Source organism: Penicillium chermesinum (assembly GCF_028974085.1).
Source record: "Penicillium chermesinum strain IBT 19713 chromosome Unknown utg000003l:1.0-5111272.0:1.0-5115320.0, whole genome shotgun sequence".
Lineage (NCBI taxonomy): Eukaryota > Fungi > Ascomycota > Eurotiomycetes > Eurotiales > Aspergillaceae > Penicillium > Penicillium chermesinum.
In genome coordinates, this window is record NW_026695313.1 from 4701623 (window position 1) to 4719705 (window position 18083).

Genomic DNA, 18083 nt, shown 5'->3' on the forward strand with positions numbered 1-18083 from the left:
GTCATCAGTACTGAATAGTTCAATGCAGGTTTCAGTTGGACGGAAGATAGGGGAAACAAACCGATCCTTTTGACGCCTTCAGCGGGAGGTATGAGGTAGGGAGAGCGACGGAGGCTTGGGGGAAAAGTCGAGAATCGGACGATGACGCTTGGACCAATCACGCGCGCGAAGTAAAACGCAGCCGCGAGATTCTCCACCTGCTCACACCTCAAATTGACTGGGGAAATTTTACTCTTCACTGGACTTTGTACATCTGGAAGCTGCCGGAAGCTCATTCAGCTTGAGATTCAGCTTTGGTTGAACTCAGAGAGCACATGCACTTGTTTGGAGCTTCTTCCCAACCACGCGCGGGTGCTTCTAGGTCTCTCGTGCAGACGAATCGCGACTAATTGACATCGTTCCATTCACAGCGAGCTAGAAGGCTCTCAGTCTCTGCAAATGTCTACCACCCAGGTCCCGGATTCTGCGTCAAATTTCGAGATCTTCTCTTCGCTTCGCTATGACCCTCGTCTCCCATTAGCCGTCGCTGAGAACCCCGATAGCTATCCCGAGCCTTCCAACTCTCCCTACTACCTTCTTGCATACCATCGAGATCGCCTTATAGCTGCTGCACGCCATTTCAAATGGGATGAAGCACTACTGAAGGCGCCTCTCTGGTCTCAAGGGGATGTGGATAGCCTGAAGGAATTTTTGGACCCCAAGATACCAGAAAAGGATAAGCCGTGGCGACTAAGGATCGCAATAGTTTCCAATGGTCAGCCTTCATGCCAGGTTGCCCCTACTGCCCCCATTGATCCATGTAATCTTTTAATCCCATCACTGCGCCCCGTCACGGATGCGCCGATCTGGAAAGTTTACGTTGACTCGGAAGAAATCACCCCATCGGGATTTACGACACATAAAACGTCTTCCCGGGATGACTATAACGCTGCACGGCTGCGCGTAGGAATAAATTCCCCGACAGAAACAGCCGAGGTCTTGATGGTGAATCGCAATGGTGAAGTCATGGAAGGGAGCATCACTACTCCATATTTCAGATCCCGAGGGTCAACCCAGTCAGAATCAAGGCCATCCTGGATCACACCACCATTAAGTAGCGGGGGCAATGCGGGCACAACTCGGAGATACGCATTGGATCAAGGCTTCTGCATCGAACGGATTTTTCGAAAAGATGAATTGGTCGACGGGGAAGACTGTTGGCTAAGTAATGGAGTCCGTGGATTTATGCGCGGTGTGGTGGTTTTGACCCGTTGATCACCTGTGTTTAGGTGCCACTATAATTTTAAGATAGATTACCTTTTTAATGAAGAGCCATGAAGGATTGGATTAGAAACGGGTATTGAAATTCGCATGTCATTTTTATGTCTTCTGTTGGGCTTCAAATAAGGGAACCTGGATTGATAATCCTGGAGCGCGAGGGCCGCTGGCTTGTTTAGCCCCAGTCATACAGTGTTGACATTAGGGTTGCCTTTCCACTCGAGGGGACGAGGGCGCATGAACTCTGCCACGATCTCATCGGTAACAGCGGCTCGGCGCTCCTGGAACCCTTGAACATACTTCTGAAGCTCGGCAATACAGATCGCCTTCAGCTCACTGGTCAGAAGCTCGCCCTTCTCGTAAGCAACACGGATGCGTTCAAGCTCCGCATCATCTTCGAGGAAGAAGGTGAGGTACTGGAATGGGACGTCAACCTTGGGGTTGCCACCCAGCTCGCGCTGCAGCTCTAAGGTCTGCTGACCACCCGAGAAGGCAAAACTATTAATCTTCTTCTTAATCTTGTTCGGGGTATCACTCATGAAAATGGCGGAAGAATCTACACTGGCAGACATCTTGGAGCCGGGACCTTGGAGGGCAGGGAGAAAGATCGCGTGGATGAGAGAGGGCTTCTTGAACTTCATGCGCTCGGCATGCTCACGGCACTGGCGGAAATAGGGGTCCTGATCGATAGCGCAGGGGATGAGACAAGGAATCGATGCGACCTTCTTCTTATCGGTGCCGAAGATGTGGGGGAAACTGGTAGCGAATGCGGTGGCAGATTGGGTGGCACAGAAGTGGAATTCACCAATGTTGTTGCTGTCATTGAAGCCAAAGGTACCGCGGATCTGGTTGATGGTGATTCGCTTGGCCATGCGACAGATGTTCTCGTAAAATGCGCCGCCGACAAAGTCGAAATCACTGAAGATGAAAGTCTTCTTCATGTCGAACCCGATTGCAATGATATCCCGAGCATTTGCCTTGGTGAAGCGTTTCGCATCTTCGATCTCGATTTTGGGGGAGTGCATGAACTTCTCATCATCTGTCATCATAATGACCAAGGGAACATCGAACACATCTTGCAACCATCTGGATAGAGACTCGGGTTAGCCGCGCGATTTTAGGGCTCCAAACGGATCAATCGTACTTGGTGAAATCGAAGGGGACGGTATGGCCCACATGCATACTATCACTGCTCGGCCCACGGCCAGTGTAGAGATAGAATGGCTGTCCCTTTTCATGGCGATCCAAAATCTTGTTCAGCTCACGGTGACTGAAAACAATGCCACGACGCATGAAGCGATGCGGCCGGTGTCCAGTAACCTTTTCGAAACGTTCGAGCAGATCGGGGGTCAATGGAGTCGCACCGAACTCCCGCACGAGCTTGTCATAGTCGACTGGCAGTAGTTTGCCGGTCTCGTCGACACCACCTGAGACATCGAAGGGTGTCACGATTTGGCCATGAGCCTTTGGTTGCGGGGCCTGCTCGATGATGTTCAAGTTATCGAGAGGGGGGGGGCTGAACAGATTCGTCCACCATGGTGGGCAGTATCGACAGGCTGCTACGAGAGTTAGTAAGAACCAGGAGAAAACCGAAAAAAAAAGTAGACGCAATTGGGTTTCCTTACTCGCTCTAGACAATGCGGGAGCAAGCGAATTTCTTTAATTCTGCCCCTCAGAGGGGGACTACGATTAGCAGCGGGATGACTCATGTCGCTTGTTTCCGCTGGAAGTGTTATGATTCGTCAGTTTCGATCGCATATCACGTGATAGGCACGTCCCTGCATCGAGGCATGGATAACCCGCAGTCATCACTATTATATATACAGGTATATATATGCATATTCGATATTGAGAAATCACGATAACCATACAACCATACCCGGTTTCCCACAGCTTCTTTTTCAGTCGCCGATACCTATTCTCACGAGCAGAAATTTTCCTCACGTCCATCAAAGCCGCTTGGTCCTTGAAGTCCGAGAATCGGTCACTACATAGTTCAATTGAGATCCAGGCTGTAAGCGTAGCCACGAGTCTTGGCTGTTAACAGTGCTATTCCACAACATTGGAGTGTCTAGCACTGTGGCCTTAAGCCGAAAATTGATTGCTTCCATTGCAATTATCCGCCCTGGACCAACCCGTACCACATTTGGATTATAACCTGTCAACAAGATGTCAATCAGGCCGCTGATCTGAGCAGCTCTAATATGACAGTTAACGAGACATATTTTGAGGAGAAGAGCTCTCTCTTAATCAAATTGGTAGCTTATAAGTCGATCTGATAGAGAGAGAGGACATTTCTTCAACCATAACGGTAGAGTCCTCTACATCATGAACTTCCCCTGCTATTGTGATTTTGGAGTACAGGTTACCCTGCAATAATTGCCCTTTGAGATACCAAAACCAAGGTGTCGCTTATCGAATGGTATACCTTGGTGGGATCTTAGGGATAAAGCTCAACATGTCCGACAGGAGCCTCAGTCTGATTCTTCATGAGGATAGGAGGAAAGTCGCAGAACAGTATCCCTCACCATATAATTGGTCTCTTGTTCTCTATGAGTTCTTCTGGCCAATTGTGTGCCAGAGAAATGCTACTGTGGAGAATGCGATCAATGCGCTACCTCATGGCCTGAGTTCACATGTCTATCTTCCTAGCCTGCGAGGTCTATTGCCACATTTTATTGATGAGTCTACGCCAAATGTAGTCCCGAAAGGGATGCCAATCTCAACGGTAGGCTGCAGCAGAACATCTAAGTTGAATGCGACCTGAATCGGAAGATTCTGTTCATTTAAGCACCTGAAGCTAGTCGATACAGAACAATCGGTATTGCTAGCACTCATCGTACATATTGTCACTAAACAGCCATCGAACCAGAGATAAATCAAGTTTAAATGTGTATAGACCGGGGGACATTCACCCCAATCAATGAAACTTCTAGGCCCCTTCAAATACATCACAATACATCAACCAGAATTCTCGAAGCCATGGGCCCATCATGGGCCCATATCCGGGCCAAAATTTCATGGGGATGGCTTGGCCGTATTAAGGTTTCGAAAACTCATACATACCGCCATCTTTTGAGGAACGATGTGGGGGCTCAGGGGGCCAAGACGGTTTTACGACGGCCTTGGAGAAAACAATTTGAGTTGACGACTCGTCTTCCTCAACCTTGGGGAGAAGGAGAAATTTGGTAGGAAAAATGACATTTTTTTCTACAGCGGAATCCCAACCACTTCTTCAGCTTTACTAGTAGGGTCTTGCTTGCACAAGATCTGGGACCGCATCGCGTTGATGCAGTTGGCCCGTGCAGACTGTGGCCCCCAAGTTTCCTGATGCTACACATTGTGCTCCAGTACGTATGGATTTTCAGCAGACCAGCCAATAAAAGTCCGCTTTGAATGTCGGGCTGGCCCCATCAGTACAGTCAGACGGGCAGGATGAAGAATGTGGAGTCATATGTACTGCATTATCTATACTCCGTGGTCCCAAGAGCCTGACGAATTCAGTTCGTGTAACCCTCGTATATAAGCTTGGCCCTAGCCCCAGAGGAGACCTAAACAGTTAGCTCTGGGTGTGTCAAGCATAGATCAAGCCGCCTGTGACCCATCCCTGCACTGGATTCCTAGACCTCAACTTGAAGCTTCCTTGACTGAAGGAGGACCTTCGACCCAGAATACGATGCCGAATTGGTCATTCCTCAACAGTGGCCTGCTGCTCAATGGGTTGACAGCTACGTCATATGTGAATGAAACCCAGTTCTCGACTGGTTACCCCGCCGTACGTGTTTTATTGCCTGAAGGGTTTATGAGCAATCACTAATACCGAAGATCACATAGTGCGACTCGATCATCCACGCCGGTCTGGCGGACCGCCTCCTCCTTCCAACTGATACAGAATATGCTGCGCGAATCTCTGGCGGGGGAACTGGTTATTGGTCTTGGAATTCTCGGCAACACCCTTTCTGCATAGTGCAGCCTCGGAGCGCGGAAGAAGTGTCCAAAGTCGTGACCGCTCTGCTTGAGGCCGGAGACGGATCGGGAGATTGGCATATTGCTGTGCGCGCTGGTGGACACAGCACTGGCGGCTTTAACAACATCGACAACGGAGTGACAATTGACCTGGGCAATCTGAATGACACGACTTATGACGAGCATACGAACACTGCATCCATCGGCGCTGGCGCCCACTGGGTCAACGTCTATCACGAACTTGACAAACATGGTGTTCTGGTCACTGGCGGCCGTGATGGCCATGTGGGTGTTGGTGGATTCTTGCTCGGCGGTGGCTCAACATACTTCATGGGAACCCACAGCTTCGCCTGTGATTCGATCAAGAACTATGAGATTGTGCTTGCCGATGGCCGTATCATTAATGCGAATAAGGATGAGAATGCTGATTTGTGGAAAGCGCTCAAGGGAGGCGGTGCTAACTTCGGGATCGTGACTCGATTTGATATGGAGGCATTGCCAAACACGAAGTTGGCGTACCGAGTGCGGTTGATGAGTTTTGAGCATCACAAGCGGCTGGCGAAGGACTTTGTTGACTTTACAAACACCTACGAGGATCATCCTAATGATGCCCTGGTGTTCTTTATGAGAGGTGCCCCCAAGCTCAAGCAATCTCTTATGGGTGCTCTTCAAGTCAACACAGAAGGCAAAACGGAAGGTACTGGACTCGCAAAGATCGATGAAGTTCCCCATCTTCCGATTCCAAACACGGGGTCTTATGAGATTAAAAGCCTTTACGAGTCCGCACTCCACCCCCTAGCAGGCGATCAGTGGTAAGAACCTTTAAATCCCAATTTGTCCCTTTCTATGACCTGACATCGAACAGGGCCGCCCAAGCTACCATTTGCTTCGCAAACAGGCAAGAACTCGTGGAGAAGGGAATCCAATACCACGAGCAGCTGGTACAAGATCTCAAGCAGACTGTTGGCAATAACTTCACGACATACTTCTTTTTCCAGCCCATCCCTACACATGCTGCGAAAATTTCCGAACAGAAGGGCGGTAATGTGCTTGGTCTCGATAATGCAGCAGACCACGCCGTTCTGTTCACTGCTACCGCACTCGTCCTTACTAGCCAGCATGACAAGGTCATTGCCCAGGCTAAGATCAACTCGTTGGTCACAACTCTCAAGCGGGACTCGCAAGAACTGGGAGGGAACGTTGACTTGGTCTATATGAATTACGCCGACTCTGCCCAAGACCCACTTGGAAGCTACGGTGCGAAGAACGTGGAGTTCCTCACCAAGGTAGCTCAGCAGTACGACCCTGAGGGTCTATTCCAAACGCGATTCCCTCTGGGATTCAAGATCTCGCGGACGAATAAGCTGTGAGGCTTGCGTGACGGTCTTATTGTATATGTGATATGAGAGGAATCTGTTGAATGCTTAAAATATATGATCTATGGATAGTCTTTGTATCGAACCTTTCCACGGGATCCGCCGAGGCGGATCGTTGACTTTAATCACCACAGTTTCATTCCAAGCGTTTCATATAAGAATGTAATTATCACCAATGTGCTCTCTGTCTGTAAGTCAAAGGAGAGATTTGGGCATTGAGCCTCTATAGATATAGAGATATTACGCTGGATGGTAAGGAAGACGAGGCAGAAACGATCTGCTGCTGATAGGATAGAATTCTATAGTGCAGATATGCCAACGTCATCTCTGTCGATATCGAGATCATTGGCTATACCCTCTCAGCAATAAATGAGGCTATGTGCTAGTTCTGATGTTTTCATATAATTGATTGAGTTGGGACTTCGGGTCCTTTTAAGCCCTGCCGGGTGGTCGGTCCACGCTTCACTGAGATATTAGTTAGTTCATCACTGTTTGATAGGTCTCCATCTGGAAAGTCGTCAAATTGAAGACATCGGCACCAGATCTCAAGAATACTACGGTTAGCAGCCCAGCGCGACGAGACTACGTTTTCATATACAATAGGTGGACTTTCAATTATCTTTCAGACACGGGCGTAGGTTTCAGGTTTATTAGCAACTTGACACAGTACTGATACCTCTGATAAGCAATACGGCTAGAATGAAATGGAGGAAATATGGTTTTATTCGAGGCTAAAAGGCTCGGGTAAGGCTTTCTCAGAACAGCAGAGTCTAGCGCCTTCTCCGTGCGGGTATCGCTATGCTACAAAGGAACAGAAAAGAAAATGGAGCCTTGGGCACTAGCGGAAAGTGTGAGACTTGCCGGCGATTTCGCGCTTTTGCTTGCGGACTCCGGAAGGAGCTTCCAATGCCTTGGCATAAGGATTGAAAGCCCTCCTCTTTTGCTTGGGGTTAGGCTGGGTCGAAGATTCAGGCTGGGCGTTGAGGACAGACTCCGCAGCACCGTAATCAAAGGGAGTTTCGTTTGCAGCTCGCAATTGAGCTTCCCGGGCCTTTTTCTCTTTCCGGAGTTTCTTACGGCGTTTCTTCTCTTCCTTAGTTTCTTGCTCTTTGTCGTCATCGTCATCGAGTTTCATCATGTCTTGCTCGTGTGGCTGGACCGGCGTGACCTTGCGCTTGCGAGGGCCACCGAGTTCCTTCACTGTGAAAGCCCTTTTCTCACTCAGCGCCTCTGAGGGTGATTGAGGAGTAGGTTCAGCTTCTGGAGTATGGTCATCAACCTGGGGCTGTGGTTTGGTAATGATCAACTCCCGTGCCTCAGAAACTGTGGCTGGCATGCGAGGAAGAGGAAGGGACAGTCTCATGGCTTCAGCTGCAGCGACGAGGGTAGACATGGGAGAGGCCGAGGGCCTCATTCGCTTCCAGCATGTTGCCCCAGAATTGCGACTTCTCATAACGCTCAGCAACAGGGGCCTTGGTCAGGTCGATCTTGGCAGGTTTGATAAGCTCCTTGAGTGATGGAACAAAGTCACGCCACTCGGGCCCGGTGGCTCCAGCAGCCTTGGCCTCTTTGATAACGAGTAAGAGGCTCTTGGCACGTTCTCTTGTGAGGGGGGTAACAGGAGACAGTGTGCGAAGCAAGGTGCCCATGTCCGTAGGCATGTTGTGTGCCAGCTTGAAAAGCATGTACTTGGGGAAAACACACTGGTAACCTTCATCGACCTCCCGTGCGACCTCATCGCGCCACTGATGCACAGCCTTGAAAACAGCGAACTGTTCCCTGGTCAGGGTACCCGAAGTGCGGGTGAGTACATCATACCAGCCTCCCTGGCCCTGTCCATTTTCTGCATCATAGACGGGGCGCTCGTATCGCTGCAACGCCTCACGCTTGGAGCCTTCCAAGACGAAATCGATCAAATTTTCCTCGGGCGTTGAGCGTTCGATCAAGGCATTGCGGAGACGGTCGAAAATGTAGAGAAGATAGTGAGTGTCAGACCGTGCGTAATCAAACATAGCGGGGGGCAGAGGACGGATACGCCAGTCAGCCATCTGGTATTTTTTGTCGGCCTCGAAATTGACGTATTCCTTTAGAAGGAACTTGAGACTTTTCTTTTGGAGACCCAAAGCGCATGCAGCATGGAAGGTATCGAACATGCCGACCATATACAACCCAAGGTCGCGCTGCAACCAGATTATGTCCATTGTGGAACCATGCAGTACCTTGACAATACTAGGGTCCGTAAAGACTTCATTCAGGATTTGAAGCTCCTCTCTCCAAGGCTGCAAAGTATCGACGACCCAATCCTTCTCTCGAGTGCTGATTTGCATCAAGGACACAAGACCATGATAAGAATGAACATCATGATGCTCAAGATCAATCGCAATTTCCTTAGCCTGCTTCAGCTCTGACAGCATTTCCTTGACTCCGTCAAATGTATCCACGAACGTAGCAGTTGTGCTCTCGTAAGGCAGGTATTCAATTGGGGTTGCCGTTTGGTACACCGAGGCCGGGTAGTGCGACGCACGAATTTCTGGTTCGTATGGGTTAGGAACGCCTTTCACTCCATCAAAATCCTTTAGCTTAGTAGACTCGGATAAGGGCACAATAGCGTTGGGCTTTGATTTGAGAAGAGGTTGGAAAGGACCCAGGTCGGTGTTGTCAGGCTTGCGCTCGAACCGTAACTGGGGTTTCGGGATCTTTGATGGCCCGTAGTCGTATGTAGAAGGGAATGGAGGCGCCCTCTTCGGAGGGGGTGCCTTGCGCGCTTGCTCTTCTTGTGACGGGCTCAATTTCTTGATCGCACCGGTAAACTCGTCCAAGCATGCATCTGCCTTTTCTAAAAGCTGGTCGATCACGTCAACAATATCACGCCAATTGCTGTCAAGAGAATCCTCGTCCTTTAACTGCGGAATCTGTCCATCTGACCCATGAGTGGCAGCTTTGAGAAGGGCGTTGGTCAAAGAAAGAATTCTATTGCCCTGTTCATCTGCTTGGTTGCTGAAGTCGGCATCTGACGTGCGATAGAAATCCAAGTCCTCTTGGCCAAGTTGGTTCGCAGTTCGGGTAACCTTCACGGTAGCAGCGGTCAGCTTCTCTTCGAGAGAAGTGAACTCGCTGGAATCCATGGCTGGTGGTTGAGTTGACAAGAGTAGAAATCGCAGCAAAAAAGTTGGACAAAACGGGACGGACCCGCATTAATCGACCGTTCCGAGAAGGCGGTCAGTCTCCGGAGGCGAGGAAGCTCAGCTCGTTTTCATTGGCCAACGAACCTCCCGACCTGCTTCGTTGCTTCTCGAAACACTCCAGATTGTCTTTGCGCAGCAACCTTCCTTGTGTCTCGATACATTACATCTCTTCCAAATTCCAAATTTTGTCTCATATTATTATGGCGGCTTCAATAGCTCCCGAGTGCAATGAAGTCAAAGAGTACGTCCTACTTATAGTTTGCCACAATTCAATACAGGACTGAGAAAGCGTTCCAGGAAATATGACACTTGTTTCCTCAAGTGGTACAGTGAGAGTACGTCTCAAGACACCCGTCATGCTTGATGCTACGGCAGTGACTGACGAGAGCAGAATATCTCCGTGGAAACACCAAATCAACCGATTGTGATGAGTTGTTCGCCAAGTACAAGACCTGCTTGCAGGTATGTTGCCGCCTATACTTTACCATGTGAGCTCTTCGGCTTCGTCTACTAATGATACCCAGAAATCTTTAAAGGAGAAAGGTCTCGATACTATGCTTGATGAGGCCCGAAAAAGCGGCAGCGAAACAGATGCCGAGTTCCTGAAAAAGTCATGAGACCTGCTACCCATAATCTCTTGTCCTCTCGACTCTTTGTATTTATAATATGGTGTTTGAGCGTGATTGCATACAAGCAGCATATGGCGCGATCTCTAGTTCATCAAGCAACGACTTGAAGCTACTTCCACCTTATTTGAGTCATAGTATGATAACCCCTGCAAGTCCTGGGCCTCCGGGGCTATTAAAGCATGTATCCATTGGAACCAATGAAGTGTTATGGATGAGTAAGTCAACTAATCCAAGTATACTGCACTAGGCTACAGGGATATATACAAGAAGTTAATTCAAACCGCGACAATCATATAAGAATAAGCTAATGATATCAAACCTGATACCGGACGGGAAGATTTCACTTTGGTATATTTACAGCGCAATGGCCGCCGAGACCAGGCAGAAGATTGATACAATACCAGTCATGCATTTGAGAAAGCCGTCTGTAGATCAGTAAATGCGATTGAAATAATGGTCAATGAGTATTGACTTGTGAATCCTTTCGCCATTTCCTGCGACTCAATGGAAGAATAAAAGCCATGTCTTACGGTATTTTAATGCCTCTATGAACCTATGAACGTGATGAATACCACCAATCAGAGCGTCAGGCATATGAGGCGGCATATTTCAATGTCGCTTGAATATCTTACTGCTCAATATCTGAATGGTCAGCCTTAATTCGGAAGGCTGCTTGAGTCCGGTCTTCATATGCCAGAAAGGTCGCGTTGACACAAGGATCCGGAGAATCCTATAGTAGACAATTCAGAATAGTCTAGCTTCGTGATTCTGCTTTCGTCTACATACATAATATTGTATCCGATACACTGAAAAGGTCTTATACCATCCTATAATCTTGAAAAAGAGAATGATAACTATCACGAAGATATCGGAGCATTTCCCAAGACATCTCTGAACCAAAAACGGTTAATTTTGCCATGCTTCGGGGCGAGTCCGTTGTAGCTATTGCGCAATATTTTTATCCGACGTCGCCTTTCTGGACGGAGCAACTTCTATTCTCGAGTAATCATGTGGTGTGGCCCGACCTTATTTTTAGCGTATTTTGGACGGAAAAGAAGAGAGGGGCTAACATTTTTCGACAAGCACGCTGAAATTCGCCATCTGAGCCTGGCGTCAAACTTGCAGTCGTGACGTGCTTATCATCGCTAGAACTCCGACGTGCATGAGGGGCGCGATAAGATCAGAATGGCTTAAGTTTCATCGACTTTGACGGATTTTGCTTCGTTCTTCTTCTAATTCATTTTCCGAAAGGTTGCTTTTGACGTCACGATGCCTGAAAACAATAAGCCCCTCCGCGTTCTGATTGTCGGTGCTGGCATCGCAGGACTTGCGACGGCGATCTCGCTGACTCGAGTTTCGGACCTGGACGACTTGGATATTCAGCTTTACGAGCAGGCCCCTGAGCTCCTGGAGATTGGAGCGAGTATTGCGCTCAGTCCGAATGTATTCTGCAATGTCCCATGAAGGAAGTTGGAATCGCAAATTGATTATCAGTAGGGAATGCGTACTTTGGAGAAGCTTGGAGTTGACAACGCTCTTACCGACGAGGTGGGGTTTCGTGGACCGAGTGGGATTCCTCAAATATTTCGGTATGATTCTTACATTCGATTACTAAAGTGACGCTAATAGGTCTATCTTCATGGAGACACTGGAAAACGAATCAAGTCATCTCTGTAGACACCCACAGGATGTGCCGAATCCTCGCCATCACACCACACGCTTCCACCGAGGTCATTTGCATGCCGCCCTTCTGAAGCATGTTCCCCAAGAGTCTATTCATCTAAACAAGAAGATGATCCGCGCTGAAGCCAGTGACGATGGTGTTGAATTGTATTTCGAGGACGGTACTAGCGCCTACGGCGATATTCTGATCGGCGCTGACGGAATTAAATCGGTAAGCGATTCTCAACCTACGAAAGTGGAGTATGATACTGACGGATTACGTAGAGAGTTCGACAGTCTTTTAACCCTGATTACAAGCTGTTCTTCAGCGGGAAGGTATTCATCAGGGCAACATTCGATGCGTCCTTGGTCGAAGGCAAAATTCCAGGTCTTCCCCTTGATTCGGCACATTGGGTACACAAGTTTCAGCTCCAGTGTTCTCGGGAGATCTACTAACTTTATGAATAGTGGGGACCTGAAGATAATTTCTTTGCCTCTCGACTGGGTACGTAGAAGATGAACTCCCTATTCGTGGCCATTACTGACTGTATCCAGGGAAGCACCAATATACTACTGTCGGCGCATACAGCGACCCCCGAACCAGGGAGGAAATTGAGAAAAGTATCACATGGGATCAAAAAGGAGATGTCGAGTTCTTCAGAAACAGATACAAGGTAATTTTTGCCCTCCTCCGCGATTGACTAAGTACTTCGCCTTTAACTACCATGTATAGAACTGGCACCCCATCATCAAAGACTTAACCGAGTTGACTCCTTCGGTCCATCTTTATCCGAATTATGCCGGCGACGCCCTCTCAACCTGGGTTCTCGCTTCTCGCGTCACCTTGGTCGGAGATGCGGCGCACGCTCACGGCGGTGCTTTCGCGGCAGGGGGCTCTCTAGCACTGGACGATGCGTTAGCTTTGGGTCTGTCGTTCAAACATGTCTTCAAGGCCTTCCAGCCGCATACTTCCGTCAGACCCAGTGAGATCCGAAAGGTACTTGAACTATACAATCTGACCAGAAAGGCTCACACCGACCGCTTGATTCAGCTTGTGCACGGCCAGATAACCAACAAGAGCACAAAGCCCAGCACACCTGAAGAAGCAGAGGCTGCTTTGGTCAAGAGATTGAGGAACAGGCCTAATACTGACTGGCTATCTGAACATGATGTCGAGGCGGCATTTGCAGCAGCGGCGCAAATCCTAGATTCCAATCCGGCTTCTAGTCAGAGTGATGTCTCAACGTCTCAAGGCACGAACAGAATAACTCAAACGGCGGCTCAGCTTGCGCAGAGCAAACTATAGGATTGTATGTAAATGAATAGAGCAAACTCAAGTTCAGCAGCAGTGGACGTAACCAAAGCTACGGCCAATCATGTTAAAATTACCTGTCCAATACATTCCCGGAGCAATACCTCGTCACATCCTCATTCTGTCTCTTTCGGCCTCAGGTTCAACTTGAAGATTCTTACCAGTTAGTTATATGCCGTTGATATACTAGTAGTTCGGAAGATCACAAGTTAAATAAAGGGTTTCTTTCATTCCTGAGACATAGGCATTGGCCACCAAGGAATTAAGTTGGATTTCACTCAAGAGCAGAGCTTTTATATTGGAATTCTAGCAATATTTTATAGTTACTGCAAAACTTTTCCATTGCTTTCTTCCACGACCAACTCATATTCCGGCTGAAACTCCGTATAAAGGTTATGCTGGAGGTAGTTAGCCACGACCATAGTCTCTATTCAGAGAGGGGCGAACGTATGCTTACCGGGTTCTGAGCGAAGTCTGCCGTGTGCTGAGCCGCCTCATGGCTAATAATCTGCTTAGGGATGCCGTTGGCAGCAGCTGCCTCGGCCAGAAGCTGACCGTGACAAGCATTCTCAAGCATGGAATACAGAATAGCTGCCGCATCCACGGTGTGACCCACGGTCAAAAGACTGGAAAAGGAATGTTAGACAAGGAAAAGAAACAGGTTTGGCATAGATCATCGTACCCGTGGTTCTGCAAAATGCAGGCAAAGTTATCCTTTCCTAAAGCTGCGGCGATTTCTCGGCCTTCTTCTTGAGACAGCGCAACACCGCCGTGCTTCGTGTAAACGCTAACTTTGCCGTAGAAGTTGCAGGCATCTAATAGTTCGATGTTAGCATCATAGAGGCAGAGTGTAGAAAGGAAAGTAGTTACCCTGTGTGAGCATCTCAATTGGCTTGCCAAAAGCACTCCATGTCTTACCATACACGCCATGCGTATGAGCAGCGGCAACTACATCTGGACGAGCCTTGTGGATCTCGGAATGAATCATGAAACCAGCCTCGTTGATAGGGCTCTGCGCACCTCCCTCGGTGACGTATCCCTTGTCATCAACAAGAACAAGGTCGGAGGCCTTCATTAACGAGAAATGTTTGGCGTAAGGATTCATCCAGAAATGATCCTTCAAAATAGGGTCTAGCAGGAATTAGATTATATCGCATTAGTCCCATAGTAATTTCGCCTACCTCGCATCGAGATATGACCCGAGATGCCTTCGCCATAGCCAAGCTTGCCGAAGTATCGAAATGCTGCCGCCATGTGTTCTTTCATCCATTGTCGCTGTTCCAGTGGGTCAGAGAAGGTGGGGATCCCACCCAGCTTCAAACGTCCATCACGAGTGCCGCGAGCAGAGCCTTGGAATGTCGCGTCGTTGGCTGCGGATCCAATCTCAACCTCGGCCGCGAGGCGAACGGATCCAACCTGCTGAGCGGTGGTAACGGAGGTAGAGGTCGACATATTGGAGGATTCTTGAGATTTGTAGGAAGGATGAGGCTTCCACATAGGTACGGAGCGCCAGCTTTATATAATATTGCACTAATAACTAATAGAATATCAAAATATCGGAGAAATAGACTATCTGAGCATTAGTTCGCCCGTTATTCGTCCATGTATCCGGACGGCGTATTTGGTCCAACCAATCCTTATCTCTAGCCCCACCTGCGAACCCCGCCAGGGCCCCTAATGTTATTAGAAGGCGCCGGAACAGTGGCATGGAGTTTGACGTTTCAAAGTGAAATACGTTGTTCCTAGAAGGCGCAGTGACCGAATTCGGATTTTCTATTGTACATGAACGAGTTGCCCCGGGCTTTCATCTCAACTTCCCGTTCATGTCTGGTGGTGCTGTGCTGAATTGCAACTTGAGCTTGAACAGAGAGGTCCAACCTCAATAATCCACCTTGGGCGGCAGTATAGAAAGTAGAAGAAGCCAGCGAATTCATGTGATTAATATTTTCTCCCTATCCAAATTACCATCATCGCTTCTCAATGTGCAGGGGCATGTTAATAGATCGTGCCTGAAAATAACTCGCGCTGCAACAGAAGATAAGCATTGGTATTAACAATAAATAGCCGGCTACCATTAATTTAGAACAGTAGAGATACTGGCACTAGATATATTAAGGGTGGAAAAAGAAGGGAAGGAGAAGAGAGAGGAAGTAGAAAGGACAACAAGAGCCGCTTAATTCGTGAGAACCCAAGAGGTATAAGAGCGAGCAGTCAGTGCTTGACAGCGAATGGTGACTTGCCGGAAAGGCTGTGGACGAAGAAGTTATGGGTGCGTTGTAGCGTACTAGCTATGTGACGCCGCAGCATATAATGCTTATCGGCAGTGGCTTGACGATGCTAGGGATGATAGTCGAGGAAGAAACTCAACGCCGGACTGTTAGAGCGCACCATTATCTCTAAGGAGGCATACTATCATCCTCTTTATCCTTGTACGGCCAATTACGCCAACAGATCTCTTCTTGGCCCGCCTCTGCCTGCCTAACCATCTCCAATCGAAATTGGAGATTGCCTTCCACTGCCCTCTCAAATTTGTCCGGGTCGGTCCCGCCTTCCAGGTCGATATTGAGGTGTTGTCTAACCTGGGACAGTAGCTGTTCAGACTCATTCCATTCCTGCGACTCCGCCATAGCAGCCTCTCGTTCTTCATCACTGAACACGACTGGACAAGCTGCTGAGGAGATTTTGCTCCATACCGACGGAGTTGTGATACCCACCAACGCAGCACGTAGGTTTATTATGTCCGCGTCCCAAGGATACCCAGTCTGGCGAAGAAGATACTGCAGCATTCCGAGATACGGAATTTTCAAAACATCCATATGTTCCTCATTATATAAGCCTGTCGCGGCTGTGTAGTAGAGGTTGGCCTCTTCTAAGCGATAAATGGCTTTAGATTGTCTCTGTTCGTCGATACTCATCTCATCGAAATGATCAGGGAGAGATGGAATCTGCAGACTTTGAGGCCTGGAGGAGTCATGCTCACAAAATGCGGGATAACCTGCTTGCATAAAACGCGGGAATATCACAGCATCCTGCCAATCAATGATGCTGATGATCTTGGTGGACCCAGGTGCCAATAAAATATTAGCTAAACTTAAATCGGGGTGTCTCAATGTAGGAGCGCTGGAAGAACCAGGTTGGATTAGATGAGGCGCCAACTGTAGGAATCGCGAAAGTAATGAGCTGTGCTCGGAGGGATGAATGTCGTAGTTAGTTGGTAGAAGGAATGTCTGGCGAGGTTGAGCTTTGGCGTGTTGTTGAATGATAGCTATCTCTCGGCGAGCCGCGGAGGTAACACTATCTGTGGGTGAAAGCCCTATAATAATGATTAGCCTAATTCTTATTATTTGGTAAGAATCAAGTGGAAAGGAAGGCGAAAACCTACAGGGCCCACGGTCAATATCCATTTTGCTTCGTTCGTTATACCAAAACTGCCGGGCAGATACAGGACCGATCACAAAATCTTCCGTGACTGGTATCTGGGTTTCCCTGTCGAGGTCCTTCTTGTAATATAAACTTCCATATGCAGGAAAATAAAAGTCAAATATTTTCCTCTCCATCTCTGCGATTTGCTTCATGATGTCTTTCACCTCGTCAGTTGTGAGGGATAACCACCGTGAGGAAAGACTCTCCCCCTCTACCCGCTCCATCAAGATGTACTCTGCTCCGACGGGATTGTCCGACGTGGTTGAATATCCCAGAACCTCTGGCACCGGCAACTTGAGAACAACTCGCAAAAAGTCCATCGTCGCCACCTCACTGGCAGTTGTGTAATGGGGAGGCCCAGCAATAGGAGTGGGAATTCGTGCAATCACCTCATGACCGTTTTTTGCTCGTAGAATAAACACTTTGTTGAAGCCTCCCTCTGCAAGCTTAGTTATATCAGAGCCATAGTCTTGTTGTACTACCTCGCTGGCGATCCGTTGGAGCTCTGTTGGTCGAAACTTGACGTATCGTTCGTTTAACCGGTCGGCCTCGTTGAATCTAGCCGACGTTCAGAACCTGAGACCCAAGCTATATCGGGATTGACTTACATCCATCTTCGTGACGTATTTTGAAAGAACTCCTCGCAGTGTACTAGCGGACTGGTGGATAAACGACGGCCAGATGAAACAGATATGGCAGGTTGCCCAGAACAGGCCCACGGCTTGCGGCACCAGCGGATGTTTGTTACGCTTCTAGTAATTGTGAGTCTCTGAAGGAACACCACCATTGTTCAAAAATAATGAGGTAAAATATTGCGCGCATGAAGACATTGATGGGGTTAGCTTCACTTATAAGTTGACAGCTGAAGGGGTAGTTCTTTACTCCGGACATACTACCTTAGTCAGCCCTGATAGACTACCTACGTTGAATGGAAGGATTGAACTCACCTTGGCTAGAAATTAGTATTGAATGAAATAGGAAAATTCTATGGCAACCGAATTAACGACTATCAGAGATTTAAATTCACGGTCTATGAGAGTGAACGAGCTCTGATTGATATCTTTTCTTCTACCTAGTAGCGCTGAGAATTGAGAAAAGAAGAGGAAATACTTTGTTATTTTAATATGGGTTTGCAATGTTTACTTTGCAAAAATTGGTAGGTCGCCGAGTCTCGATACCTGAGTTTGGATGCAACGTATGGAGTTTCATTCAGCGCCAAGAAACGAGCGACTGGTAATACGGTGGTACCGGCACCGCGTTCCGACAGGAGCTC

The 18083-nt window shown here is 48.3% G+C and overlaps 9 protein-coding genes across 9 annotated transcripts; 4 read left to right on the forward strand and 5 right to left on the reverse strand.

Annotated features, from left to right (window-relative positions):
• Positions 1 to 438: 438 nt before the first annotated feature.
• N7468_004745 (uncharacterized protein) lies at positions 439 to 1254 on the forward strand (the record flags this gene model as incomplete). Its single annotated transcript, XM_058474042.1, has 1 exon — positions 439 to 1254. The coding sequence occupies one exon, from the start codon at positions 439 to 441 to the stop codon at positions 1252 to 1254; it is 816 nt and encodes a 271-aa protein (XP_058333045.1).
• A 188-nt stretch (positions 1255 to 1442) lies between these two features.
• Positions 1443 to 3403, reverse strand: N7468_004746 (tryptophan--tRNA ligase WRS1; the record flags this gene model as incomplete). The annotated part of the gene is made up of 4 exons (XM_058474043.1): positions 1443 to 2343; positions 2402 to 2816; positions 3129 to 3244; positions 3399 to 3403. 4 exons carry the CDS (start codon positions 3401 to 3403, stop codon positions 1443 to 1445), a joined length of 1437 nt encoding a protein of 478 aa, XP_058333046.1.
• A 1530-nt stretch (positions 3404 to 4933) lies between these two features.
• Positions 4934 to 6593, forward strand: N7468_004747 (FAD-binding oxidoreductase; the record flags this gene model as incomplete). Its single annotated transcript, XM_058474044.1, has 3 exons — positions 4934 to 5032; positions 5092 to 6035; positions 6089 to 6593. The coding sequence occupies 3 exons, from the start codon at positions 4934 to 4936 to the stop codon at positions 6591 to 6593; spliced, it is 1548 nt and encodes a 515-aa protein (XP_058333047.1).
• An 844-nt stretch (positions 6594 to 7437) lies between these two features.
• N7468_004748 (uncharacterized protein) lies at positions 7438 to 7935 on the reverse strand (the record flags this gene model as incomplete). The annotated part of the gene is made up of 1 exon (XM_058474045.1): positions 7438 to 7935. One exon carries the CDS (start codon positions 7933 to 7935, stop codon positions 7438 to 7440), a length of 498 nt encoding a protein of 165 aa, XP_058333048.1.
• Positions 7936 to 7966: 31 nt separating this feature from the next.
• On the reverse strand, positions 7967 to 9724 carry N7468_004749 (EXOSC10/RRP6 family protein; the record flags this gene model as incomplete). The annotated part of the gene is made up of 1 exon (XM_058474046.1): positions 7967 to 9724. The coding sequence occupies one exon, from the start codon at positions 9722 to 9724 to the stop codon at positions 7967 to 7969; it is 1758 nt and encodes a 585-aa protein (XP_058333049.1).
• Positions 9725 to 9984: 260 nt separating this feature from the next.
• Positions 9985 to 10401, forward strand: N7468_004750 (uncharacterized protein; the record flags this gene model as incomplete). The annotated part of the gene is made up of 4 exons (XM_058474047.1): positions 9985 to 10025; positions 10082 to 10119; positions 10176 to 10246; positions 10309 to 10401. 4 exons carry the CDS (start codon positions 9985 to 9987, stop codon positions 10399 to 10401), a joined length of 243 nt encoding a protein of 80 aa, XP_058333050.1.
• Positions 10402 to 11682: 1281 nt separating this feature from the next.
• N7468_004751 (uncharacterized protein) lies at positions 11683 to 13381 on the forward strand (the record flags this gene model as incomplete). Its single annotated transcript, XM_058474048.1, has 7 exons — positions 11683 to 11856; positions 11911 to 12002; positions 12043 to 12307; positions 12361 to 12489; positions 12544 to 12580; positions 12631 to 12749; positions 12809 to 13381. The coding sequence occupies 7 exons, from the start codon at positions 11683 to 11685 to the stop codon at positions 13379 to 13381; spliced, it is 1389 nt and encodes a 462-aa protein (XP_058333051.1).
• Positions 13382 to 13710: 329 nt separating this feature from the next.
• N7468_004752 (class II aldolase/adducin domain protein) lies at positions 13711 to 14839 on the reverse strand (the record flags this gene model as incomplete). Its single annotated transcript, XM_058474049.1, has 5 exons — positions 13711 to 13785; positions 13845 to 14013; positions 14070 to 14202; positions 14258 to 14518; positions 14569 to 14839. 5 exons carry the CDS (start codon positions 14837 to 14839, stop codon positions 13711 to 13713), a joined length of 909 nt encoding a protein of 302 aa, XP_058333052.1.
• A 944-nt stretch (positions 14840 to 15783) lies between these two features.
• On the reverse strand, positions 15784 to 17597 carry N7468_004753 (kinase-like domain-containing protein; the record flags this gene model as incomplete). The annotated part of the gene is made up of 3 exons (XM_058474050.1): positions 15784 to 16700; positions 16770 to 17368; positions 17419 to 17597. 3 exons carry the CDS (start codon positions 17595 to 17597, stop codon positions 15784 to 15786), a joined length of 1695 nt encoding a protein of 564 aa, XP_058333053.1.
• Between the last annotated feature and the right edge of the window lie 486 nt (positions 17598 to 18083).